This window comes from Ammospiza caudacuta, chromosome 2, assembly GCF_027887145.1.
Source record: "Ammospiza caudacuta isolate bAmmCau1 chromosome 2, bAmmCau1.pri, whole genome shotgun sequence".
NCBI classification, from domain to species: Eukaryota; Metazoa; Chordata; class Aves; order Passeriformes; family Passerellidae; genus Ammospiza; species Ammospiza caudacuta.
Genome location: NC_080594.1, coordinates 30,288,062 through 30,314,560, shown reverse-complemented (window position 1 = coordinate 30,314,560; position 26,499 = coordinate 30,288,062). Strand labels below are relative to the sequence as shown.

The 26,499-nt window shown below is 47.7% G+C and overlaps 1 protein-coding gene across 1 annotated transcript; it reads left to right on the top strand.

Annotated features, from left to right (window-relative positions):
* Window positions 1-778: 778 nt before the first annotated feature.
* HGD (homogentisate 1,2-dioxygenase) lies at window positions 779-24,547 on the top strand. Its single transcript, XM_058825436.1, has 14 exons — window positions 779-922; window positions 6,079-6,150; window positions 9,003-9,091; window positions 10,779-10,884; window positions 13,004-13,063; window positions 13,537-13,628; window positions 14,220-14,254; window positions 15,367-15,446; window positions 15,576-15,675; window positions 17,991-18,115; window positions 18,678-18,782; window positions 19,917-20,043; window positions 23,402-23,583; window positions 24,161-24,547. The coding sequence occupies exons 1-14, from the start codon at window positions 908-910 to the stop codon at window positions 24,290-24,292; spliced, it is 1,320 nt and encodes a 439-aa protein (XP_058681419.1). The 5' UTR covers window positions 779-907; the 3' UTR covers window positions 24,293-24,547.
* Window positions 24,548-26,499: the final 1,952 nt, after the last annotated feature.

Below are 26,499 nucleotides of genomic sequence, written 5' to 3'. Positions count from 1 at the left end.
TTAATTCAGGGTCACATTCAAATTTCAGTGGGTGCCTCCTAGAAATTTCCTCCTGGCTAGGCATATAAGCAGAGCAGGTGATGGAAATGGAAAAAATGCTGCTTTTTATTTTATTTTTTTACAGGGGGATGTGGAATTCAAAGTAAAAAAAAAAAATCAAATAAAATCAGTTGTGTTTTTTCCCCTGCAACTTCTGGAGTGCAGAGCTACTTTCATTAGTATTCTGTAGGTAAATGCTTGCTGCCACTTCTTCCCCAGCAACAGCTTTCTTGAAGAATATTAATATTTCAGAATTTGTAAGTTCCCTTTACGCTAGCTCTAATCACAGGAATACAAAATTCTCCCTTGCTTTTGGCCCCAAAATGCTGTGTAATGTTGCCACACAGTGTTTCCCAAATATCACTGCCTTCACCATGATGAAGATGTGATCTCTTCTATCCCCCAGCTCAGAAGCATTAATGAAGAAATATTTGTTACACATTTAAAGGGTTGTGTCTGAAAATTGCTAGAGGTACAATTTACAAAAGAAGTTTATAAAACAGTTGCAGAATGGCTTTTCTTGGTTCTAAACACCTTGTTCTTTCCCCCTCCCCATGTGTGGGAGCTCTGACCCCTTTTTTAACATCCAAGGGGGAGGAGGGGCGATGAGGAAACGCAGTCCCCCTCACGCCCTGTTTGTTCAGATCGATCCTGGGGTTGGTTCTGCAGAGAAGGGCGTTTGGTTAAACACACACTGGGCTGAGCAAACAGTTTGAAAATTCCCTTGGACTTTCTCACTCCCAGCACTGTCAGCCTGCCTCCAGCCCAGCTCAGTTGATCAGTGAGCAGGCTTTGCTTGCCAGGCTGCTTTGGCCAGATACCTGCTCGGGGTTTGTGTGTGCTCCAGGAGGAGGAAAACCAGGAGAGGATGACGGGCCTGCAGGTAGGAGGTTGGGTGCCTGGAACCCACCAGTGCTGGCTGTAGAAACCCTTTCTCTGCTCACACTAACTTTCTGGGGCTGTTTCATTTTATTGTGCCACTTTTGTGTGCCAAGGTGTGTTTTTAAAGCTTTCTTGGGATGAAGTATTTTGCTGTGTTTCATCTATAAATACACATTTCTCTCCCTCTTCAGCTCCTTTGGAAATCATTCTTGGTCAGGACCTCTTCATGGTGGGAGCTGTCCTTTCCCCACCTTTGGCATGTGCCCCTCCTCCCGTCCTGTTTGCCAGGGGGTGTTTCCCCCTCAGCCTATGAAATCTGGCTGGCAACATCTGCCCAGATGTTGCAATCCTGGCTGCCATCTTCCCCGGCAGCCCCGGGAGCGTCTCCATTCAGGGCTGTTCCTCAGGGCCCCTTGCAGGGCACCTGGAGCAGCCAGGCTGTGGCCATGCCCTCCTCTCCCAGCCCCAGCAGGGCAGCTGGCAGGAGCTTTCCCTGCACCATTTGCCAGAGCATGGGGCAGCTTTGGGAGAAGGGTGTGACAGGGGGGTTTGTGGCTCAAGAATAGGAACACAAGATTTGCAATCCTGAATCTCATCAGCACCTCACCACTGTCGTGGGGGGCCAGCTGCCCCAGGGCCACTGGGGTGCATGAGCTGCTGCAGCATGCAGGAGTGGCAAGGCCTCACCCCAGGACATAGTGAGTCTCAGGAACTTGTGTAGGATCATCATATTTCTCCCTGGACTTTCGGGATGTAATTGTTACTAAGCCTGTTCCTGGTCCTGGAGATACATGAGTGTGCTCCTTCCCCACCTTCTGTAATGCTCATTATTTTACACAGTGCTCTTGCAGTGCTCATTCCCCTCTGAGGAGTTCTGTCTCCTCAAACAGTAGGATTTCACTGTGCTTCTTCCCTGCCTGTCCATGACACTTCCCAGCCCTCACTATCCTCTTTCAGCAGCAGGACAGCCTTGTCCCTGCACCATTCCAGATGAGGATCCAGCTGGTTCATGTCATGGCTGTGATTGCATCTTCCATGTCCATCTCTGCCTCACTCCTAGCAGCCCTAACACCTTGTTGGCCATTGTGGCTGTGGCTGCAGGCTGAGTGTGGGTCTGCCCTGAGCTGCTCATGGGAACAGGCTGCTCTGCCAGCAGCTCCTCTTTGGGACGTCACATGTGTCCCTACCCCGTCACCACCTCACCTGCTTCACCCTCTCTTGGCTCCTCTCCTCCAAAACTGTTGGTTTGCCCTTCCTCTCCACTCCCTGGCATCCATCCCTCTCTCTTGCTGTCTGTAGATGTCATGTCCCAGCCTAGAGCTGAGCAGGTCCTTTCAGGAAAGGTCTGGCCCTGGGCCATCTCCAGCACTTTTGGAGCACAGAGATGTTGAAATGTCAGGGGAGGTGGCAGCTTTGTCTGGGGATATTGGCCCTGCAGCACCAGGGCAGAACTCTGGTTTGTGTGCTCTGGCTTCAGCCTGCCAGGAGGCTGTGGAGCCCCACACAGAGGGTGACAGACCCGCTCTGCTCGTTGCCCCAAATGCTCATGTCAATGTTTCTGCATTTGTGTTAAACACTGCAGGGCTGACTGGACTGAGGTGATAAAAAGTGCCATGTTTCTCGTTGAGACAGGAATGTTGTTTCCCTGTGTCCTGCAGCAGGAGCTGATAGAGAAATACATTATGCAGTGTTTGAAGAAGGGTCTTAATTACTTTGCAGACTATGTGTTCAGACTTCAAATGCATTTTTCCCATGCCTGCTGTCTAATCTGGAGAACAAAAGGTTATGGTTTATAGGTCAGAGCACGACACCCATTGCGAGCACTCTGCTTTACATCCCAGTTATTCCAATCAATGAGCTGTGCTGAATTTTTTATGCTGTGCTGGGCTTTTATCTCTCTCATTTTATCGAAAAACTACAAAACAAAAACCAAAGTGGAGTCAGATGAATACCTAAGGTTCTGTTGGCATAAAAATCTACGGGATCTTGAACAAAATAACAACAGTAGTTAAAAGCAGGGCTGAAAACAAAGAGCCACAGAGACTATTTTGTGTAACAGAGAAACCAGCTGCTCAATTACAATAGTGCCCATCAACCTACCCAGCCTGGAGATTTCTGTAAGTTACCTAGGAACTGTAGAGGCCAGGTAGAGATGTAGGGGGAAGTGCTCTGGGACTCAAATCATGGTACCACTTCACAGAGAACGGTTGGGCTCTATTTTCACAGATTTTTCAGCCCTGGAAGGATGCTCTGCTGCTGGGCAGGCAGAAAGAGATCATTTCCCTTGGCTTGGGGGCACCTTGTGCAGCGCAAAATGGGAAATGAGAGGTGGGAGGTAGATAAATAACAAATAATAAATACTAAGAATAATACCTTTTGCTACATGTCACAGACTTGGAGGATGGGAAGGGAGAGAGGCCGTGATGTGCCTGGCCCTTTCACCACTGCTCCCACCAGCCTGCATCAGCAGGGTCCCTGCACGGTGCCCCAGAGCCCTGGAGCATGATGATTCCAAGGCATGCAGGGACCACATGTGGCACAGCTTTTTGGGAGCCCAGATAATGTTTGACACCAACTCCCTATGGGCATGTAGAGGAGAGAAGCCTCTCTGAGGTATGCCACAGGGAAAGAGAAAATGAAACAGGGACTAAGAAAAGCCACATCCAATCTCTAGGCGAAAGTCTTGGAGCCACACTCAGGGTGATGAATCACCAGCAAGGCGTCTCCCCTTCAGTGGCTGCAGTCCTGCCAATGTCTTTTTTTCAGCCCTCGATGCAGTTACCTGAGAATTCGTCTTTTTTTTTTTTTTTTCTTGGCAAGAAAGAATTTATTTGACCCAACAATGATGCAGCAGCTTCTGCTGCCCCCCCAGAGGCAGCGGGGCAGTGGCACCCCCTGCAGCCCCTGGTGCAGCCGGGGAAGGCAGCAGCTCTGCATCCCAGCATCCTTCCCAGCCCGGTGGGAAGTGCCCCTGGCATCGCTGTGCTGGGGCACAGAGCAGCTGCTGCTGCCGAGCTGGTTTGTTTCTTTCCTCTGGCCCAGCAAGCAGAGGCAAAGGGACTTTTGGGGATGCGGATGGGCAGTTCAGATGTGCAGGTCCCCAGCTTTTTAGCCCGAAGGACAAGGGATGGATTTGTCACAGCAAAATCTCTGTGCCTCCTTTCCCCCTCGCCCCAGCAGTGCGGCTGCCGGGGAGCACACGGCGCTTGCCAGGGGCACAAACCCTCCGAAGAGCCACTGGCTGTCCCCTCCCTGCCCTCCATCAGCATTCAGCAGAGCCTGTGGAACCTTGCTGGCTGCGCTTCCAGACAATCCGCTTGCTCCCTCTTCGTCCTCTTCCCTCTTTCCTCCCCTTATCACAAGGCTGCCCGAAGGCAAATGCTCGGACAAGCTCAGTGTTACCGGTGAAGGAGGATGCAGTGTGGAAGTCTCAGTTAATTCTGGAACTGCTGCAGTCCCATCAGATATTGCTGCATTTCCGTTCAAAAGGAGGGAGGGGGGAAGAAAAACGGGGCGGGGGGGGGGGGGGGAATGTTCCAATACAATACATTTGCCAAGGCTGCTTAGGTGACCTACTGCTTTGCATATCAATATGCTTCTCGCAGAACCCAGCGGAGAGCAGCTCCTAGCGATGTACATTCATTTACAAGACGAGAGAAATATCCTCCCTGAACCGCGGGAAACCGGAATGTTTTCAGGTTCAGGCTGAGCAGGGCTTCCAGCCAGCCTGGGCCCCCTGGGAATGGCCTTCTCTTACAGGTCGCTGAAAGGAGCCTGAGGGAAACACATGATTTCTCTGGAGGTTTCAGGCTTGCTCTCTGAGTGTCTGCTACACTGGGAAAATTATAAGGAGGCTGCAAATTGCCCAAGTTGAGCACCCCTGGGGGGAATAATCCAGGCACTGTAATGCTATATATATATAAAATAAACCAGGTTATAGGGGCTTCTATAACCAGGTCTGTCCACTTTAATCTCACACCTGTGCCTCCTGGGGGTCATACCACGCTGAGGATTGTCCCTGTGCCTGCCAGGGCTGCTCAGTGCTGGGGACAGCCAGGACGTGTGACAGCCAAGCCTGAGGGCTCCTGGGCTTTGCCATCCTGGCACTGCTGTCTGAAGGCTGACGAGCAGCCCCGCTCCTCCTGCAGTTGTTAGAGGGCAGCATTAATATTTAACTCCCTCCCAGGCCACGGGGCTGAACCGCCAGCCACTGCCAAGAAACACCTCTGTGTTCATGCAGAGTTCAACAGAACTGCTCTGTGGCTTCCTGGAGCATCTGAAGGGACTGTATTTACATTTCTGACAGTGCAAAGCCAAGGTCTCAGTTATTCCTGCTTCCCTTATGTGTTTCAAGCTTGCTGCAGGGCTTTTCCCTGTGCTGCAAAGCTGGGATCTGCACCCACCCTATCCTGTGGCTTTTAGCCATGCTCAGACCATGAGAGCTGCAGGTATGACAGGATGTGTAAGTCTCTTCCATCTTGGGAATTCACTACTCTAGAGACCCAGACAATCACCCAGAAATTCATTAATCCTTGCTTACTACCATGGTGGACAGTTCATGCCCAACAGGACAATGCTTTTGTAGGGCAGATCAGTGACACAGTTTAACTTGGCTGTGTTTCCCTTCATCCCCCATTCCATCTACATCCTGACCTTTTCTTTGAGCACGGGGATTTATCACAAGGCATGCCAACCAAATGATTCCCAGTTTCATTCCCTAAGAATCTGAGGACCCAGTGAACAAATTTGCAAGGCAGTCTGGAGATTTTGGAACACCCATGACTGAAGCAAAGTCAGAATAATGTCAGTGCACAGTTCTTCCTATCCATCACCCTGTTGTCCTTGACTCTGACAGTATATGTCATATTTGGGTTATTTCTCAAGTACCTTTATGGAGCAGAATGCTGTCAAAATAGACATGCAGCCTTAGGAGAGCAATTCCTGTCTGTGCTTCCCAGCCCAGCACACGGTTAGCTAATGAAGCAAATCCAGGAGCTGTGAAAATGGTCTGTGGCAACATGCAAACAGATCACTTGAGAAAGTCTTAATGCATACAAAGAGCCTGGAAAAATGCATGGGAAAGCAATGGGTGGGTGGTTGGGAGAGGTTTTGATTGTGTTTTCAAAACAGTGATGAGCTGTGTGGTTTGTTTTACAGTACATGTCTGGATTTGGAAATGAACATGCTTCTGAGGATCCACGCTGCCCAGGAGCTTTACCAGAGGGACAGGTACTGAGGGTTTTTTAAGTGCTTTATCAAAATGCACTCTTGAGTGAATATCTAATCCTTTGGCTCCTTTTCATTTAAACATGTTTCCTTTCTCTCTGCCACCATGAAAATTTCCAGGAGTCTTCTTTATACAAGACTGGAATAATAAGATGCTGGCAGAATTCAGAACTAAAGATTTTCATTAATACTTTCTATTTTAAGTTATTTGTGAGCTTCCAAGTTTCACCTTGGGTGTTAAGGCCTGCCTAAATTACCTCTGCTCAGCAACAGGGGCTTTTTTCCTACAGGAGTCTGCAATACAAGTGACTCAGCCACACTGAGAAGGAAGCCACCAGTTCTGGATTAAACCAGAGCAGAAATTTGAAGATTAGCAGAGAGATATGTTCATGCAGGAGAGGCAGATTTCACAACTTCTGTAGGAATGGGGTTCAATTAAGCTGACATACAAGTCTTTGCCAGGGGAGAAGCTTCTTTGTAGGGAGGGGACATAAATAAATACCTGTAGTAATAAACTGACAGATTCATTTTTAAAAGTAACTTCTGAACAAGTTTGATGACAATAAATGATATGGGGTCATTCTATTTTAAGGGAAGGAATTGCAACAAATGTGGTGCTACCTTCTTGGTGCCCAAAGGTGAAAAATGAAACCCTGAAGAATTAAGCCTCCCTCACCTCCTTTTGTGCTGGTCTCCTTTACACCAGCACACACTCTGAGGCTGCCTGTGGCTTCCCTTGGGTCTCCTGTAAACTTGGGACTTGGATGGCAGCACATCTGCTATGAAGACAGGCTTAGAGGGTTGGGGCTGTTCAGCCTGGAGAAGAGAAGGCTCAAGGGAGATTTTATAGCACCTTCCAGTACCTAAATGGGGCTACAAGGGACCTGCAGGGGGACTTTTCACAAGGGCATGTAGTGGATAGGGCAAGGGAGAATGCCTTTAACCCAAGAGAAGGCAGGCTTAGATTAGATATTAAGAAGAAATTCTTTGCTACAAGAATGGTGCAACACTGGCACAGATTGCCCAGAGAAGCTGTGAACAGCCCATCCCTGGAAATGTTCTAGATCAGGTTGGATGGGTTTTTAAACAGCCTGCTCAAGTGGGAAGTGACCCTGTCCATGGCAGGTTGGTTTAGGATCCTCCTTCCAATCCAAACCATTCTAGGGATTCTATGACTTGGTGCTAATTGCCAATTAATTACTAATTGCCAATTAAATCCCTTGGTGCTCCCCTTCCCTATCTGTACAGAGAAGCCAGTAGAATTAAGGTTAAATGGAGACCTTTTGCTTTTCCTGAGCTTCCTGGATTTCCCCAGTTCTGATATTTTGCATGTTTGTGCCAGTGAGGACACTGACACACAACACAGGGACATGGTGAATGCAAATGTCCCCTAGGTGTGCATGGCAGCCCACGGTGTGCTCACAAGAAAGACAAACTGCTGTGCTGGTTCAGGTGGTAGTTGGGCTGGTGCAGTGTCCTGTTACTGAGGTTGGCTAGAAAAAAGGTAAGATATAGGCACTTAAAACTGGAAGATCAATAATAGTGACTGCTGAAAAGGCAGTGGGATGTGATGGATGTGCTCTTTGAGGATTTCCACAGCAGCACCACTTTGCAGAGCAGACTCCTCCAGCTCCTGGCTGAGGTGCTCTCATGGACAGAGTGTGGACTCCGTATCAAAAGAGTTAATAGAAAAATCTGAAAACAAGTTAGACAAAAAAGATTTTCAGTCCCAGGAGTGGATCCTTTCTCCGATGCAGTATTTATAAGACTGGCATCTGCAGTAGTGCTGGCTAAGTTAAAAATTCCAAGGGTTATTGATCCCCCTGCTTCACTGCATGCCCGTACTGACAAGATGGAGCTGGAGGGCTGGAGGCTACACACACACTGAGAGCTTTAGCTCTCCCCTCTGCCCACCTCTCAGGGCAGGGTTTGATGCTGTATGGATGGCTGCTCTGCTCAGCAGCAGGATACAGGATGCTATAGTAGACCTTGCAGGAGGGAGATGGGATAGCAAATGGTGTATGACTGTCCCACTGGGGTGTTTCCTGCAGTTCTCAGATGTCTTTGCTTCTTGCTGATCTCAAACGAGTAGATGGTGGCCTACTTAGATCAAAATGCTTAGTTTCTGTTCTCTGAAAAGGAGGAATCTGTCCTCCAGTTATGAACTCATAAGGGTTGCTAAAACCTGTGCTAGTTGTACCCACAGCTCTGCAAAGGGGGAAATGCCCCCTTTGTACTCCAAAGAAGGACTCTGACTGTGCAGAAACGCTGCAGGAAAGCAAAGGCTTCTACACAGGTCACTGATGCTCTTGGGCAGCAGGCAGCAGTGTCAGGAGGAAGCAGTACAACACCAAAACCCCTGCTCTGGGCACTGCTTCTGTAGGCAGAGGGCAGGAGAAGGGAGAATTCAGTGCATTCAGCCTCTGTTTCTTGATTAGCCTTTTGGAAAGGCAGCCAGACATGATGCTCTGGGGTAGCCCCTCTGAACACTTGGTCTGAGAAAAGTTTGTGCCCAACACCAGTGTGCTTTTCAGTCTGTATTCACTGGGGATTATTTCCTTTTCCCTGATAATCCTGTTTCTAACCCTGTGCAGCACTGCCCCTTGCAGCTTACTCTATTGCAGCCTCAGTGGCTGTGCTGACTCCCTTGGGCACTTCTGTGGTGTGTGGGAATGGTGTTTGGGGTCTGGCTGGTGCTCAGAGGAGCAAGAACACGCGAGCACTGGAGCTGAAGCACAGCCCCAGGAGAGCACAGCACCCTACAGCACCAGGGTGCCCAGCTCAGTGCTTTGCTGGAGGCTTCAGAGCCACGTTCCATGGCACTGCCTCACTCCTTTTTCCTTGTCCCCCTGCAGAACAACCCCCAGGTGTGTCCCTACGGCCTGTACGCGGAGCAGCTCTCGGGCTCTGCCTTCACCTGCCCCCGCGCCACCAACAGGAGAAGGTACCGTGACCCCGGCACTGGGGGGATGTGGCACTGGGCTGAGCTCTGGGGAGCAGGGGAGAGGCTGCCTCAGTGCCAGCACTGCTTCCTGCAGGCCCAGAAAGGTAAAAACCTCTGCTGTGCTCTGGGAAAGGAACAAGGACAGAAGACCACGGGTGAGGAGAGAAAAGGCTTTGGTGGGGAAAGTGGGTTAAAAAAATGCTGAGCAAGGGGTGGTTGGGGTGGGAAACAAAGTGGTTTTCTGAGCAAGGTGAGGAGGGAAGGGGATGTTCAGAGGGACCACAGAGTCCTGAATGGGTTATGTGTGCTGTGTGAAACAACAGCGGGGTTTCAGCCCTGCTGCTTCTATGGAGAGATCACCCCTGGCCCTGGCACTGGTGAGCAATTGATGATGCACAGTGTCAAAGCCAAGCCTCTGAGAAAGATTCTTTCCTCCTAAGGGGTGTTCCTGCACACTGGTTGGGGCCAGTGAGCTGCTAGATCAGTCTGTTCCCATTTTGGGGCTGCCCAGGGCCTCAGAAAAGTGCCAGGACCCAGCATGATCTTTAACACCTCAGCAGTGCTGGGAACAGCTTGTTCCAGCCAGCAGCAAGCTTCCCAGAGCTCTGTCCCGGTTGTCAGGCTCCAGCCATAACCAGATTGCAGAAGATGGGTTTCTCTTTTTGCTGCTCCCACTGTGGCTCTTCTGTCCCTTTTGCTGCTTGTTCAAATGAAAGGCAAATGCATCATCTGAGATGCCTCTGCTCTCCAGGCTGGTGCCAGCTCTCAGTGTGTGTGGGAAAGGGATGAATCATTGTTTGCTGCACGAAGTTGTCCTTGATGGAATTTTTCAAGCTTTCAAGGGAGAGCTCCCTCCTCCCCTCTCCCACTTGCCCAAAGTGCAACCACCACTGTTAGCACATCACAAGCATGGGCTGCCCTGCTTAGCTCAGGCTTTTCTGATGCCCTCTGCTCTCTCACCTGACTGAAAGCCCAGCTTTGGGCTTGGCTGCAGCATGCAGGGTGTGTGGATGCTGGAGTGGCAGTGCTGGCAGGGCCCACAGCCCCTGCAGGCAGCAAGGAAAGAGAGTGACAGTCCCAGGCAGTGACAGAGACAAGGGGGACCTCCTGCAGCAGCAGGAAACATCACACAAAACTCTGGCCTTTGCTGCATGGGCATGCCCAACCAAGCAAGGGATGCTACTTTCTGTAAGGCATCCAAATTCAGATACAGGCTGTCTCCAGAGAGCTCCTCTGTTCTTTCCATTGGACGCTGCTCATCCCTGCCTTGTCTGAGCTGCTTTGTAGCTGCTTTAAACAAGCTTCTTTTTCCAACTGTGAGATTGTTGTATTTCAGCAACAGAAAAGGCTGTATCTTTATTTTTTCCTATGCAATTGGGTGAATGTGAATTGTGTGTATTTATGTGTAAGTAATTACACGTAAATACACACAGACATTTACCTATATAAAGCAGGATATGTTTGTATTTAGAGCCCATAATAAAAGCCATCTCTCTGGAAACCTGTGGCTGTGAGCTGTTGTTTGCTATGTAATCTTAATATTAATATTACTAATTTGATATTTAATAAACCTCTTGTTCCAGTTGCCACCCATGTAAATGTTATTCTAGGAGCTCAATCAGCCAGCAGCCACCCAGAGGGTTTAACCTCTTCCCCAGGCTAATCCAGGTGTTTTCCTTATTTGTAGCTGGCTGTATCGAATTCTGCCTTCAGTCTGCCACAAACCCTTCAAACCTCTCGAGGAGGGCCACCTGACACACGACTGGGATGAAATTGAGCCTGACCCCAACCAGGTAACCATGCTGGAAGGAGCCCTGGTCCTGCCAGGAGTTCAGTCAAATGTCAAACTAACCAGAAGTGCAAAGGCACTGAGTTGCAAGAGGTCTGAGGGAGCCATGGGTTCCTTGTTTGCCACCTGTCCATTGTTCCTCCCCACGGTCCCCCAAGGAAGGACAGCCCTCCATGCTTGTTGCTTCCCATCTTGGAAGATACTTGTGCTGCTTCCCAGCACGGCTACAGTGCCACAGGGTTAGATGTGTGCTACCTGGCAGCTCCCCTGGGGGTTCCTGCTGGACACCTTTAATCTGCTCTCTCTTCTCCTTCCTTCAGTGCCCCCCATGCAATTCTCGTGCCCCAGCTCAGCCAGCAGAGCAGCTGCATGTCTCTGCCATCCATCCTCTCCCTCCCTGTGCTTTTGGAGAGGCTGCTGGCTGCCAGCCCATTTCTCTGCAGCCCTTGTGGGAAATCTCTTTTCATTCTGGAGATTCAAACAGAGAGATGGCATTTGTCTTCCTCTGTTACAGCCTTGCCATTGTCTTTAATCATGATTTCGTCCCTGCCAGCCGCAGAACATTTGGTTTTGCTAATCTGTTGCCATTCTCCTCTCAACATCATCTCATGGTCATTGGTTTTCACTTCTCTCAGGTTTTGCCCTTTGATGCATCATGATCAGCTAATTTCCAGCCTCCCGGCAGCCTCACCATTTGTCTAAATAATTTCCTGGATCTGCTGGAATATGTTTTCCAGCCATTGACCAAGGAGCAGTGACAGGCTCATATTTACATGCCTCTGGTGCTCCTTCCCAGATAAAGCTCCAATGACTTCTGTTATCACCTCATCCATCCTTGATGTCCTTTAGCACCTTTATGATTATTTATGATTACAGTAATTCCAAGATGCCCAGCTCTCAAGCATTTGAAACCATTTATGTGTAGTACTTTTTTTGTCTAAGGAAACAGCAGCAAAGCCTCTGCCCACTGCCTCTCTTGCCACTTTCAATGGCAACCACCAAACCCAGGAGAGTTATTTCCTGGAAGTAAGTGGGAGCCACCCTCCTGCTTTCCTTCTTATCCTCTCTGAAGCAAAGCCAGAGACAAGGTTCAGTTTGCTGGACAGCACCTACTCTTCCCTGAGATGCTTTGTGTTTCACCCAGGTACTTATGGAGCTTCAGCAGTCCTCATCCATCTAAAAAGATGCCATATGGAGGCACCGTATACAAAGCGCATTGAAGTCAATGGGGAAAATGACCCTTTAAAATTACCCAAGGACAATGGCAGAATTATAAAAGATGACAGAACTGAAAAGGAGTCAAATGTGATGAAAAAATATAGGGTGACATCTGAGCAAGAAATGCTGAAACAGAAGAAAGCTCTCCACACAGGAACAGAGATTACAAAGGGAAACTATGATTGAGAGGCAGGGAAAAAACAAATACCAATAACAAATGTCACAGTAATAAACCAGCCAAACAAAAACAAGCCAACCAACCAAACAAAAAAGCTCCAGACAAATATAAACTGTGGAACTTCTTGTGAGAGAATGCAGGTGGATCCAAATCCAGCAAATATTTTGGACTCCTCTGGCACTTTCTGCCTGAGGACCTCGATAGGCTTTGCAAGAAGTAATTAGTGCCGCTCATGGCTCCTGCTCATGCAGGCAGAGCTATTTCTGCTTTGGAAGTGGGGAAAATGAGGTGGAGCAAACAAAAATGTCACGTTTGGGTCACAGAAGGACTGAATCATTTAGCAGGGAGCACAGGACCATAACAATTTGACTGTGGAAAGCTGGCTTATCTGAATTTTTTCACTCTCAAAAGTGTTGTTAATAGAGACAGATTTTAAATAGGATTTTTTTTGACCTTGGCACTACACAGGCCTACCAATTACTTTACAAAATTATGATTAAAAATTTTAAAAGCCCCCCCAAATAAATTTTTTTTTAATTAAAAAAAAACCCACAGCAACTACAAAACCACTTGTAAACCAGATGATCAAGGCAACGAGGCAAGAGAGGAAAGAGAACTCAGCAAGGAGAAGCAGGGGAAGGACAGAGGTCTACTTTCTTTTGAATTACCACTATTTGTGTTCTGATCACTGGCACCTCCTTCTTGTTTTTTGTTTGCTGCAATCTAGCTGCGATGGAAACCTTTTGAGATTCCCAAAGCCCCTCAGAACAAGATGGACTTTGTCAGCGTAAGTTGGGGAACCAGGGCACCTGGGCATCCTCCATCTCTCTTTCCCCTCAGGGGGTGGCAGGGCACACAAGATGCTCAGAACTGGGGTAATATTGGCAGGTTTGAAACCACTGGGCTTGCAGAGCATCTATGGGAGGGGAGAGGATTGCAGATTTCAATCAGCTGGCAGTGGGCTTGATTTTCTTCATTGACTTTCAAGGAACTCTTAAAGAAGGAAAAAAGCCCCCACCCTCAGTTTTCCCCAGACCCTTGGCTAGAAAACACCAGCTTACATGGATTTTAAGAAACCTTTATTATATTAAAAAGAATCCAATGCATTTGACAAAGGGCCACGCAGAGGAAGGCTGGGGGCAGTGTGGGAAGTGAGAGAGGAGGTGAGTCCCAGCCAGAGGGAGGGGAGAGGGGAGGAACGAGGGCTGCCCCTGCTGCCCTGCCTTCTGCTCACTGCTGGTGCCTCGGGTTTGCCTGCAGGGACTGCACACCCTGTGTGGTGCTGGCGAGCCCCGAGGACGCAATGGCATCGCCGTCCATATCTTTGTCTGCAACACCTCCATGACTGACAGGTCAGTGCCTGCTGCGCTGGTGGCTCAGGCTGCTCCAGGCTGTCTGTCTGTCTGCCACCACCTGGAGTCCAGCTCCCAGCATCCCTGTATGTCCTGTGCTCCTGTGTGCACAGGCAAACATGTTCTCCATGTCCACAGCGGGTTGTGGTCAGACACTGGAGGAGTGCCTGAGGAACCACCAAGAGAAGTAGGCATCTGGACATGGGGTGCAGCAAGAGGAGGTGTCTTGGATTTAGGTCCTCCAGCAGCTCCTCAGAATTCAACACACATGCAGCAGGCACTGCTGCTCCCTGCAGGAGCTCAGGGGGGAAATGAGCCCCACTCCCCAGCTAACAATAGCTGATGTGCCCATGAGTGCAAAGGCAGGGACCTGGCAGAGGTCAGAGAACATCCTGCTTCCAGGCTGGGCCGTTTACTTAAGAGCTGGACTTGATGATCCTTGTGGGTCCCTTCCAAGTCAGAATATTCTGTGAATTTGTGAAACTCTGCCATGTCAGTCTCCCAGAGCAAACCTCCCCAGCTGTGGCTGTGGTGTGCACAAATGCATGGGGCTTATGGCACCTTAATCTTACTGTTTCCCTTTTTCTTTAGATGCCTTTATAATTCCGATGGCGACTTCCTGATTGGTGAGTTGATGCTTTGGCTTCTTTGTTCCTCCAGGTGGTTCTACCTGGGCTACCACCTGCCTGCCTCTTTGTTTTTCCGGAGCCTGGGGCTCTACAGCCAAGATTTGGAGGAGAGGGTTGGCTTCACCCCCATGCCATGCAGATTTGGTGGTCTGGCACCAGCTCTGCTCCTGTGCCAGACCTCAGCTTTTTGAGCAGTGATCCAGCTTCCTCAGGGATCATTTCCCAGGGCTCCCTAGACCGGTATTAGACACGCCACAGGCAGAGGTTTTCTGGAAATCATAAACCTCAGGATTTCAGAACCGCTTACAGTTGGATGCCTTTGTTGCTTTAGCCCAATATTATTTGGCACGGCAGCTTAGCTCCCATGCTGTGCCAGCCTCAGGCAACCAGACTGCCACAGCAAGCGTGGAGGTTGACACATAAAGTCCACACATGCTGAAAAATATTCTGAGTGGTATCAGAAGGCAGATATTTGCTTGTATCTTTCTTGAGTAAGGAACAGGAATGCCTTCGGGACACCAACAGGAACATTTGTTCCATCAAATAGCTATTAAATTGTTCTCACTCACCTCCCTCACTACTGTGAAGTAAAAGTGCCAGGGCAGGTTTTGTAAATCTGCTAGTTTTTAAAGTCAAAATGTGAGCTCTCCTGTGCCAGAACAGTCATGGAAAACAATGCAGATGTTAGCAGAGTATTGCTTCTACCCTCGGGAAGCAGTTATTCCCAGACATCTCACACTGCCACAGTCCTGACAAAGATGGGTACAAGCACTGTTTTGTATGAAGATTGTGAGACAGAGAGGTATGGACCCAAATGTATCAAATCCCATTTATTTGGACTGTGGTGCAAAACTTACACCAAGGGGCCACAAAGCTTTGGCTCATCCAAGTACCTTCTGTGACATGGGGATGATGGAGTTGGCCAGGAAGCTTCACCCCAGTGCATGTGTCTCTGCTGCAAGAGTCTGCATGGGAGCCCAGACTCCCTGTGTAGCTGTGCCAAGAAGGGCCCATTGCTCTTCCTTGGAGCCTGGGTGCTCTGACAGGGAGAGAGAAGGTGGCAATCACCACACTACTTCAGCTCCTCTGCCTGCATTTTGTTTCCACAGTGCCCCAGCAAGGAAAACTGCTCATCACAACTGAGTTTGGGAAGATGCTAGTGGAGCCCAATGAAATCTGTGTCATCCAGGTAAGGGCTGAATGCACCTTGTCTGTGGCTCAGAGCCAGAGGTTGGAGCAAGACAACTCCTGCACTCAGCTGCTCATGGTTTGTCAGCAAAGTCCTGGGAGGATCCTAGTATCTTTCTTCATTTTCCAGCAAGGAATGCGTTTCAGTGTGGAGGTGTTTGGAGAGACCAGAGGCTACATCCTGGAGGTGTATGGGGCACACTTCGAGCTGCCTGACCTGGGACCCATTGGTAATGATCTCGTGTTACACCTACAGTGAATTCCATAGGGACAGGCATGAATTACAAGCCCAAATCCATCACATCCTCCCATGCACATGCTCCTTCAAAGAGTTGTTTTCCATTCCAGCACTGTTATTTCCCAGAAGAGCCCAAAAAAATGTGACACACTAGTTGTCCAGAGATTCCCCTGGCACTGAAGGAACCATTTGTCCCCCACCCTCTTTCCTATTGTTTTCTTTTCAGTTCTGGTCAGCGTGTCCCCATCTGCTGGCTCTGAAACTGTTCCTACCAAAAGAAACCCAAGAGGCCATCACCACTGATGCCTCGTACTTACAGAAATGGCATAAACTGGAGTGATAGGAGAGAATTTTTCTGGTAAAAGGAAGGGCAGATTTCAGAGGCAACTGAAAATGAGATATTCCTGAAGGCCCATTTTAGATTTAATCAAGTGGTTTTTTCCCCCCTACTTCTGTTAACAGAGGAACCTTGGAGCTCTAGAGTGCTTTAATGTCAGAAACTGCTTCCTCTGGAGAATTCTAAACCAATAAAATGAGCAGCACAGGACTTGGACCAGCAAGACATTCACATCCCTGTGTGGTGGATCTGGGGAGGATCTGCTTTCACTGAGTGCAGGTCTAGCTCTCAGAAATCACAGATCCTCTGTGCCAGATGCCTCCTGCTCTGTGCAGTCACAGATCATGATGGCACAGCCTCTTGCTGCCATGACAAAGATATTGCGAGGGGACACAGCATCTGAAGGCCTGCTGCCCACATTGTGATTGCCCAGTCAGCTTTCTGGCAGTTCTCAGCTCAGGTTATGTCACCTTCCTCAGCCCTTGGGTACTGGCCTCCAAATTTATCTTGCTGAGAAAAACACCTCCTGGTTGCTCCTACTAAGATTGTCCCAGGGAAGGGAAGTGAAACTCCTCTTGTAACAGCTGAAATAACTACAAAACCAGTGCTAACAGTTCTCCACTTTCAGACTGGTGTTTTGGGGTTGGTTGTTTAGTTTTAGGTTGGATTGGGGTTTTTTTCCCCACTAGATATTTTTAGTTCTCAGCATGACCTAGAGGACTAGCCATGCTTCAAGCAAATGAAGTGGTATTATCAATCAGTAACAAGCTTGGCGTGGCACATCTGTGTTCAGGGGCATTTGTATCTCATGGCCATGGTGAAAGTGAAGCTTGTCCTTCTTTCAATGGAGAACCAACCCAATCTGCAGCTGTTCAGTGGAACCCCACTTGAGCATCTCTTCTGTGTGAAATTCTGGGCGCACCATTTTCCATATAGAGCCTGCAGTGTTTTTCAGCAGCTTGCCTTTTAGTCAGCTGCAGCTTTCTTCCATTTCCACTTATCTGTGCCTGCTCCACTTGATTATTGATATGGTTGCCCAGCCTGTTTGTAATAAGTTTTCCCATTAGCTAGTTTTTCAGACACAGTTAGACTTTCTTTTGGATTTTGGTTTGGAGTTTTTTGGGTTTTTTTGTCTCCAGAAGGCAGGAACCTATTATAAGGCTTACTTTCTGGAGAAAAGAAAAAGTCTGCACTTGCCTGTAAACCTTTTCAGAAGGTGGTAATTATAAGAGCTCCTCTTCTCACCATCTACCCGCCTTCCCCTCAGAGACCAAGATCCTTTGTATTTCAGTCTTACTTTATTTTAACTTCACTTTTCACTTGTAAAAAGTGACAGCTGGAGAAAAGCAGTGACTGTTAAACCTTAGCAGCAGGTAGTAATGTCTGCATTTTTATCCAAGAAATTCAAAACCACTTTGTAACAATAATACTAACGAGGAGAAGAATGCTCCAGCACCCATATGGTGCTTTGCACTTTGAAAATGCACTCTTCACATTAAGCAACCCCTCAGTATGCCCTGTAGGTATCACTATTTTATTGCTCTCTTTGTTAGCATTCAGAAATGCATTTGGCCCACTTGTGACATGCCTCATAACTTCTGCATGGGTAAGCATCCTGTCAGCAGGATGTCCAGGAACAGAGAGCAATTCATCCTCCATTTTTCACTTAATTCCTGGTTGTTACATGCCTTTAATTGAGGATGACGTACTAATCTTGTTCAGAAGGCAACTGGTGGGACCTCTCTTAGTCACAAAGGGAGCACGGACCTGAATGCTAGGATGAATTACAATCACCTACTCATAGGAGCACAAGAAGTACATGACTATTTCAGGTTCCATGGTGGGCCAAGAAGCAGTTGGGTCACTCATAACACAGAAAGGCACCCACAAAGCCAGGAAATGGCACCAGCCTCTCACTTCTCCAGCAGATTGCCCAAAGAGCTTTGTCACCTTTTGTCCTTCTTTCCCAGGAGCCAATGGCCTGGCCAACCCACGTGACTTCCTGGTGCCCGTGGCGTGGTACGAGGACCGCCAGGTGCCAGGGGGCTACACAGTGATCAGCAAGTACCAGGGCAAGCTGTTTGCAGCCCAGCAGGTGAGGATGCCCTGGGAGAACAGGTAACACAAGTGCAGTGACTGCCAGTGCATGGCCTGGGATATGCAGCTCAGTAGCAGGGATGTCGTCTCACTAAGCCCTGCTCACTTATGTGGAGCAGAACTGAGCCCTTGTCTTCTAGGGTCATTCATTTTCCCAGCGGAGGATCCTCAGTCTGAAAAAAAGTGTTTGTGAAGACTTGGTTGTCCAAAACCTCAACAGTGTCTTTGCCTTCATAAGTTTATGGTAACGAAGTAGAAATGAGGAGCTGATGCTACTGTGAAAATCCAGAGTTTCCTTACCAGAGCTGGCATTGCCCAAACACTGCCTGAGCACCGAAAAGCTCTTAGAGACCAAACCCCAGAGGGAAGGCTGAGGTTCACCAAGAAGAAATGCTGAGGAAAACCTCATCCTCACAACACTGGGCAGTGCTTAAAGAGCTGCCAGTGTACCTCCCATCAGTACAAAACCCACTTTTCACTTGGGAAAGAGCAGCATCCTGCATATGTGCAGCATGTTGGAAGGCTGTGTGTGGTAATCCTCTGTCTCTTTGCTTTGCTAGGATTACTCCCCCTACAATGTTGTAGCTTGGCATGGGAACTACACGCCATACAAATACCACCTGGAAAAATTCATGGTCATCAATGCTGTTGCTTTTGACCATGCGGTAAGTTCTGGAACTGGGCAAGACAAAGTAAAATTTTGTGGCCACTGTACCACCCAAACCCACCCTGAGCTCCAGGGCTTCTGCACCTCTTAAAAAACATGTTGTGCTCTAAGAAACAGTGTGAAATCTTTTGTGCTGCTTTCCGTGGGTCCAAACCAAGATTTCATAGGGGAAGACATCCTCCTTTGTGGTACAAAGACATAACTGGAGGTTGATCAGCTTCTTAAACAGCTCTGTGCAGCTTAGCATAGAATTTCTGTGCCCTGGAGGAGGAATGAATACTGATGCCAACATACACTGTGCAACTCAGCAAAAACACCGTTGCTTCAAATTCTTGCCTTGATTTATTTCTTGCTATTGGACAGGCTCCTTCCTCTGGTTCCTCTGAGTCCAGCACTGAATTTCATTTTGAAGAGCTGGCAGCTTTTATTGCAATAATTTCTAGATTTTATGGAAAATAACTAAGGCCAAAACTAATGTAAGCAACTCATCTAAAAAAGACACCAATCCAGTGGGAGAGATGAGATGTCCACAGCAATGCAAATGGGTATGCAAGGGAAACTGGAGCATTTCTAGTGAGAGAACCAACTGAAAGTATTGTTTAAAACTCCAGAAAAATCTGCCAGGGGAAGGACAGGTTTGGGATCAAAGCCCAGAAAATAATTTTACTGGACTAGAGATTTCAACAAGCCACAATTTCTCTGCAATTTCTTCTCCATTTGTAAACTACGAGGGCCATGAGGCTAAATGCCTCTAGCAGGATGTTCCTGTCCTCCATAACTGGCTAAGGAAAAGGTGTGGTTTTGTGGTAGGAGTGTTGGAGACTGCTCCTGGAATTGCAGTACCTCATATTGCAGTGTTGTCCACCCTCCTCATCTATGCTGCCAGCTACGAGGGCCAGGATGGGAAGGATTGCCAAAGCTGCTCTAAGGAAGAACCATCCAGACCCATTCCTCATCCTCCCTGTACAGCATGGAATTGAGTGCTGTCCCCCAGGGACACTGTCAGGTGCAGGTGACAAAAGTGTTTAGGCCAGGTAGAGGCTGTATCAGTCAGCTTTACCACCCAGGTGACCTGAGCAGACAGCTCTGAGCCCTGCTCCATTTCATGCTTTTTTGCTTTGCTTTTTTCCAGGATCCTTCCATCTTCACTGTCCTGACAGCCAAGACGACCCGTGCTGGCGTGGCACTCGCTGACTTTGTCATTTTCCCCCCGCGCTGGGGGGTGGCCAACAACACCTTCCGCCCCCCCTACTACCACCGTACGTCTGCGCTGCCCTGGCTCTGCCTGAGCCCAAGGCTGCAGGAAAGAAACAAGTCCCCATTTGTTTGAGAGCATGTGCAAGGAAGCTGCAGCCTGGTTTGTTGTCCTTGGCTCAGTTAGTCAGCTTCTTGGAGTCAGTCAGTCCTCCCTGGAAAATGGACAAATCCAAAGATGTTCCTATTTAAAGCATCTCATGAAAACTCAGAGGTGATGGGCCATTGCTTCTGCATAGGTGTATGTGTCTGCACTCGAGGGGCTCCCACAGAGCCTGGGTGCATATTGAACTTGGCATTGTACAAATGAGTCAGATATTGTCCTGCCACCCAGCCGTGAATCACTTAATATCTCATTAGAGTACATAGATAAAGAACAGGAGAAAGGGAAATATCATACTGCAAGCGGTGAGAAGCCCAGAGGGGTGTAGACCTGGCACTGGTATGGTGGGATCAGAGTTACAGCAAAGGAGGTAATTGGCTCTCCACAGCCCTTCTTCACCACCTGTACAGTGATGGAGGTATTGCTCACATTTAAGAAGCCAGTGATGAGGAATTGGCTTCTCAGGCAGGGAATTGGTTGATATTTTTTTGGATTTGGTTGATATTTTTTGGATTTGGTTGCCATCTGCAGATCTGGATTCTTTTTGGCAATTTTTTGGCTTCGTCTTGGCAGAGCATGGCAACATGTTGCATTGAATGGATCCTAGAAATCCAGTTCCTGACATGGGACTCCCCTTCCAGGGAGAGGATGAGACACCCTGCCCTGTGAGATTGAGGAGGAAAGCATGGCCATCCAGCACTCCTTACACCAACAGCTAACAGGCTCCATCCCAGAAGATATCAAGTGACCATGCTGTGGTCACTTTGAAGTGCTGAGAGGATTTTTGCACACTTACTAACCACAGTTTAACAGCCAGTTCCTTCTGCCACTTAAATTATTTCCAAACACCTTGGAGGCCAGCAGAATTAGTGGCACTTGCAAACATAGCACTCAGCTCTGCAATCATCTGAGTAAATTCCACAGGCAAAGTCCTGCCCTGTCATTCTGCTTTCATTTGCAATAATGAGGGTGACAGGAAAACACATCTCCTGAGTGGCTGGGATAGTGCCAAGACACTTTTCCTACGCCCTAGGAGGTGAGACACACTGCTGGTTAACTACAATGAAGTTGCTGCTCATCAGCAGAGTTGTGCTAATTTTACACAGATGCAACGTGAGCCATAACAAATATGAAGATGTTCAACTTTGCTTTCTTCTGAGCTAAAAGGCAGAAAGAGCTCTCCTTCTCTTGTCCATGTTGTGATGATCTAAGAGCACCCATGAGGACAGCTGTGGCTGCCACAGCTACTCACTTGACCAAGCACATAAGCCATAAGCTGGAGCACTAAATTCAGGATGAGTAGGTTGGTTGTCTGCTCTACCCCAGCCATGGAGAGGAAGAGCTTGAGTGAGTAAGGCAGACATTGGAATTGTCAACTATCAAGACACTGCACATGTTAATTCCTTCTGCAAGTAGTGCTGTGACAAGAATGTTGTTGCATTAAGAGAGGAATAGCAGGACTGAGGAACTCTGGGGTAGAAGTGCCATATTGATTCCAACAAGTTCAATTCTGCTGAAGTCCCTTCTCTCCAAGTATTTCACCAGGGGCTTATTTTGCTTGCTAGAAATCCTTTGTTGCCTCCTCTCCTCAGGTGTAGTGGAAAGCCTGTGTTCAGAGAATTTTGATGCACTCAAGAGTTATATTTCATTAACTTTGCTCCAAGTATAGCAATGGTGTTTCAAAAGTATTCCTCTTAGACACTGTAACAATTTCACATACTAAGGGGGTTGTACAGCTTGTAAATACTGACTTCTCCTGGCTGCATTTACATCCTTAGAGGCTGTGAATTACTCCTAAGTACTTTTGAACCTTGACTGAAAAACCCTGATACACTTTTTATACCATGGGCATATATAAATTCTGTCTGAGAGAGTTCTTATGTGATTCTCATGATGGTGGGTCCTTAATACCTACTGGCCACTAAGAGATTTTAACTTTACAACATCCTGCTTGTAGACAACACTATTTAAGTAACAGGGAAGAGAGGCACACCTAAGATGTTTGGGTTCACATATGAAATTTGCAAGCAAAAAAGAGACTGGACTCTGCTCATCTCCTCACTTTCCTACTTACCTGCCCAGTCTTCCTAAGAGATATTAAAATTTCTGTTGCAGACAAATTGGTATCTAGCTCTCAGGGTCTGTACTGCAGTTTAAATGCGTCAAGTGCAGTACATGAGCGGGTTCAATGAAAATCTTGTAACTATCCAGTCCTACATGAGACACTGACAACTTGGAATGAAAATGAATAAATGTTTGCATACATATATAGGCCAACTCTGCTTTGAGCTAAATTAGTTTTGCTGTTAAACATTTCAGACTCTGGATTGTACTTAACAAGGATTGAACTAGCGGTTAAAAAGGGCTATATATAAAATAGCTAGGGAAGCATGTCCTGATTTTGCAAAAACTAACTGCTGAGCAGAAAGATGCCATATTGTTTAGTCACATCAGGTGCAGGAAAGCTGAAAGCTTGGATGACAGGTGTTAAATAGTTTCCTTACAGGGAGCATAACTCAGTAAGTACTGAACAATTACATATAACCATCCTTGCCTACGTTTGTGGTATGTTACTCTAGTGGTTTCAGAGGGTCTACTGGAAGTTATTCTTCCTCAGGGAAGGACAGATTTGGCTCCTTGTCTTTGGGCATACAGTGGATGTAGAGAAATAGGCAGATAATGCATGAATTAAAAGCATAAGGTAGTGAAGTGTCTGACTGCACTAGAGGTGGTAGAAGAGGATTATCAAAATAATTTCCTGCTTATAACCTGGGACAGCAGAGCAAACTCTCCCATAAGACTGTTGATCAGGTATACTGTGTCTGTAACACAGGGGTGATTCCTGAACTTCCTTTCCAACACCTCACAATCCCTAATCCAAGTCTGTAAAATTAGGTTATACCATGCAGTCCTTATGCAGGTGTGTTACGAACACAGCTCAAGATGGCAGGAAAAGCACAGGTCTAACAACATAATTTAGGGATTGGTGGAACCCCCTTCATTAAGGTCATTTCTAATGAACTTCCTTCATCAGGGAGCTCTTTAGTGTTTCTGAATTCAGGAAGTAAAATCCTGTACAACTTTACAAGCATTGCCTGTAGGATCCCTGATGTCCCCTAGCATGATAGATACTGTCTAGAAACTTCCACTCCACCCTCTGCTTGGCCCAGCTTAGCTCATGGGTTTCAAGGAGCTCACAGCCTGTCTGTAATCCCTCCCAACCACTGTTCTTTGCAGCCTCTTCTCTTTGCCTCCTGCAGGGAACTGTATGAGTGAGTTCATGGGGCTCATCAAAGGCCACTATGAAGCAAAGGAGGAAGGTTTCCAGCCGGGAGGCGGCAGCTTGCACAGCATGATGACCCCTCACGGGCCAGACGCTGACTGCTTCGAGAAGGCGAGCAAAGCCAAGCTGGAGCCAGAGCGGGTCGCAGACGGGACCATGGTAAGGAGCCAAGGGAGCTTGTAAGAGTTGGGGTAGTGCCCACTTTTAAACTAAAGCCTAGTACTGTCCCTTCTTGCTGGCAAGCTGGAAAAGTACTTGGACCCAACTGCTGCAGCATTCAGCTCCCTTACCAGTGAGCACTGCTCAGCTCCCAGGAGCTCCCCTGGAGACATCCAGTGCCAGGCAGCTTTGATCATCTGCTCACATGTACTGCTGCCTGAGCAGGAAGCTGGGAACTTCATTGTTGTCTTAGCCTATGGGCAAAGAAGCAAACACCCTGACTGTCCTCCTGTCTCTACCCCCTAAGATCTAATGATGATCATCAACAGACCTTGAACTAGAGCTTTTGGAACAACCTGGTTTTCCTAGGCAAGCAGGGAGTCCAAAGTCACTCCTGAGACTAATTCCACTATTGCATTGAGAGATCTGAAGAGCATTCTCCCTGAGTTGGTCAGGCTGAAGAGATAACCTGGAAATACTGGACAATGCATACAAATCCTGTTTGTGCTAGAGCAGACACCTTGCCTGGATTTAAAATTTTCCTTTTACCCTAAGCTACCTTTCCTCTTCCCAACAGGCCTTCATGTTTGAATCATCCCTCAGCCTTGCTGTCACGAAATGGGGCCTCCAGACCTCAAATCGCCTAGATAAAAACTACTACAAGTGCTGGGAACCTCTGAAAAGCCATTTCAACCCTAAATGCAAGTAAAGGAAAGTGCTTACTGCATGCAACATGAGTGAAGGCACTCATGGAAAGGCACTCATGGAAATCCAGCATACCTACATGTGTGATGGCACAGTCAACTAGGGCAGTGCAAAATGCTCCAGCACAGAACAGCACTTCTACCAGCCACTGAGCCACAAAAACCATCATCCCTAAGTAACATGGGAGATGCAATAAAACCCATCATCACTCTTAACTTTCAAGTACCCAATTAAAGCTGGTGACATGTTGAAACTGAAATAGTTGTGTGGCTCTCACCACATGGAGCTGGTGTGAAAGCTGCACCTTGTGTGGACACGAGGTGCCAGCTAGCTCCCATTCACAGGGCCTCCTGAAAATACAACCCCGTGTGAGATGCTAGGGAGTGACAAAGCATTGTATGCTGTCTGTATGGGAAGAACTTTATTATAAACAGAGCTGAAGGCTCTACCAGGCCTAAGCCCACTATCAGAGCAAGCCACTTCAACCTGTTCATCCACGGAGGGCTGCCAAGGAAAGACTTGGTTGTCAGAGAAGTAGACCACAAATGATGAAGGTTGGAGAACCCAAAGCACTTCACTGCTAAGTGAGGGAAAGTTTCTATTCCACACTCTGGCCATCCTGCAGTATCGACTTGTTTGTCAGCACTTGACACATTCTCTCCCTAGTTGTGTGCTAATCTACAGCATAGCAAATGTGAAAGGGCTTCTCTGGCCAGTCCAAGCATTTGTTCCTGGGAAGGTATCTGGAAAAAAGCTCAACCGCAGACACCATGGGGGACCCCAACATTGATTGGAGTATGCAAGCCTCACCCCCAGCTGGTGAATTCCACAGGGTGGAGGGAGCAAGCAAAGCCCCAAGTAGAGCAGGAACCAGGAGCACAGCCAGGCACCCCACACTTCAGGCCTGTACTTTAGCACATACCCACATGGAAGTTTCTAAACTTGGTGCCACCACATTTTGATTTCTTACTTTCCCAGAGAAGCAATTTTCCCAAAGAGAAGGAAATGTAGACCTGCAACACACAGTTATCAGTCAGTTACATCCATCATCAATTTTGGATCTACACCAGGTCCTTGGGAAAAAAAAAAAAGGCATCAGCTTTGAGCAAAGTATTATAAAATCTACACAGAGACGTTTAGTCTAAAATAGCCAATTCAGAAAAGGACATTTGGGAGAATGAATTTGCCAGAGAAGCTGATTTAATCAGACTGATCCAGGGATAAATAAGGTCTAAATGTTTCCCAGGCAGAGGGGAAGAGCTTGTTTTCTGTTTGGGACCTTAATTATCATCCAGTGACATACAGGCTTGGATTTCTCTCGTACAGACACATCACCAAAGCATATATGGGTGCTAACACATCAGTCAAGGGTAAAATTCCACAAGGCACATTCACTTTCCTACCTCCACCCTAGATATCTGAAGGGAAACTTCTCTTTCCTTCCTCACTGCACTCAGCACCACTGCCCCAAACATCAACCCCACCTCCAGCAGCATGGCATGTCATTCCTAGCAAGAAAACAGCTTGGAGAGCTCTGGAAATAACAAGAGATAAAAGTAGGGCAGCCTTTCCCCAAGCACCATGCTCAAATCTGCAGGGATGAGAGACTCAGGGCTGGAAAGGGCTGGAAAGGAAAGGGCTGTGGCAGGTGCCACGAGCATCAATCCAATGCTGCCCTAAAAGACCAGAGGCGCTGCGCTCATCCACAGCCCATCCTGAAGCATTTGCTCGGCTGGCCTGAAACAAATACAGCTGCAAGGGAGAATTTACATGTGTGGCAACTCAAGTTCCAATTAGCTGAGGAAATGGGTCCTGGGAGATCAAATTAGTTTGTGGCAGCAAGAATAGCTAATTTAGCATGCTCAGACAAGCAATTATTTCTTTCCCTAAATACCACTCTCTCCATGCACTGATGCCTCTCTTCACTGGTCCACAGCCTTATCTTGTAATATCATTTGTGACAGTCTTTTAGGAGCTATTCTGCAGAGAATAATACAGGTTTGCTTTAGTTAAACTAGCAGAACAAGCTGCAGAAACTGGTGCAAAAGGGTTGCTGGAAGCACATACGGGATTGCAAAACCTAGCACCGACTAGCCGAGTTTCTGTACAAAGCATTAGTGCCAAGCTCCACACAGCCTGAATGTTTCAATGGCCCACACAAGAAGAGCTGCAACAGGAAACACTTTAAAAATTTTTAAAAAAACAAGAAAA

Coding starts and splice junctions, on each gene's coding strand:
- HGD (XM_058825436.1), top strand. Junction 18,783..19,916: donor CTGTTGCTTTTGACCATGCG/GTAAGTTCTGGA, acceptor GCTTTTTTCCAG/GATCCTTCCATCTTCACTGT. Junction 23,584..24,160: donor GGGTCGCAGACGGGACCATG/GTAAGGAGCCAA, acceptor TCTTCCCAACAG/GCCTTCATGTTTGAATCATC.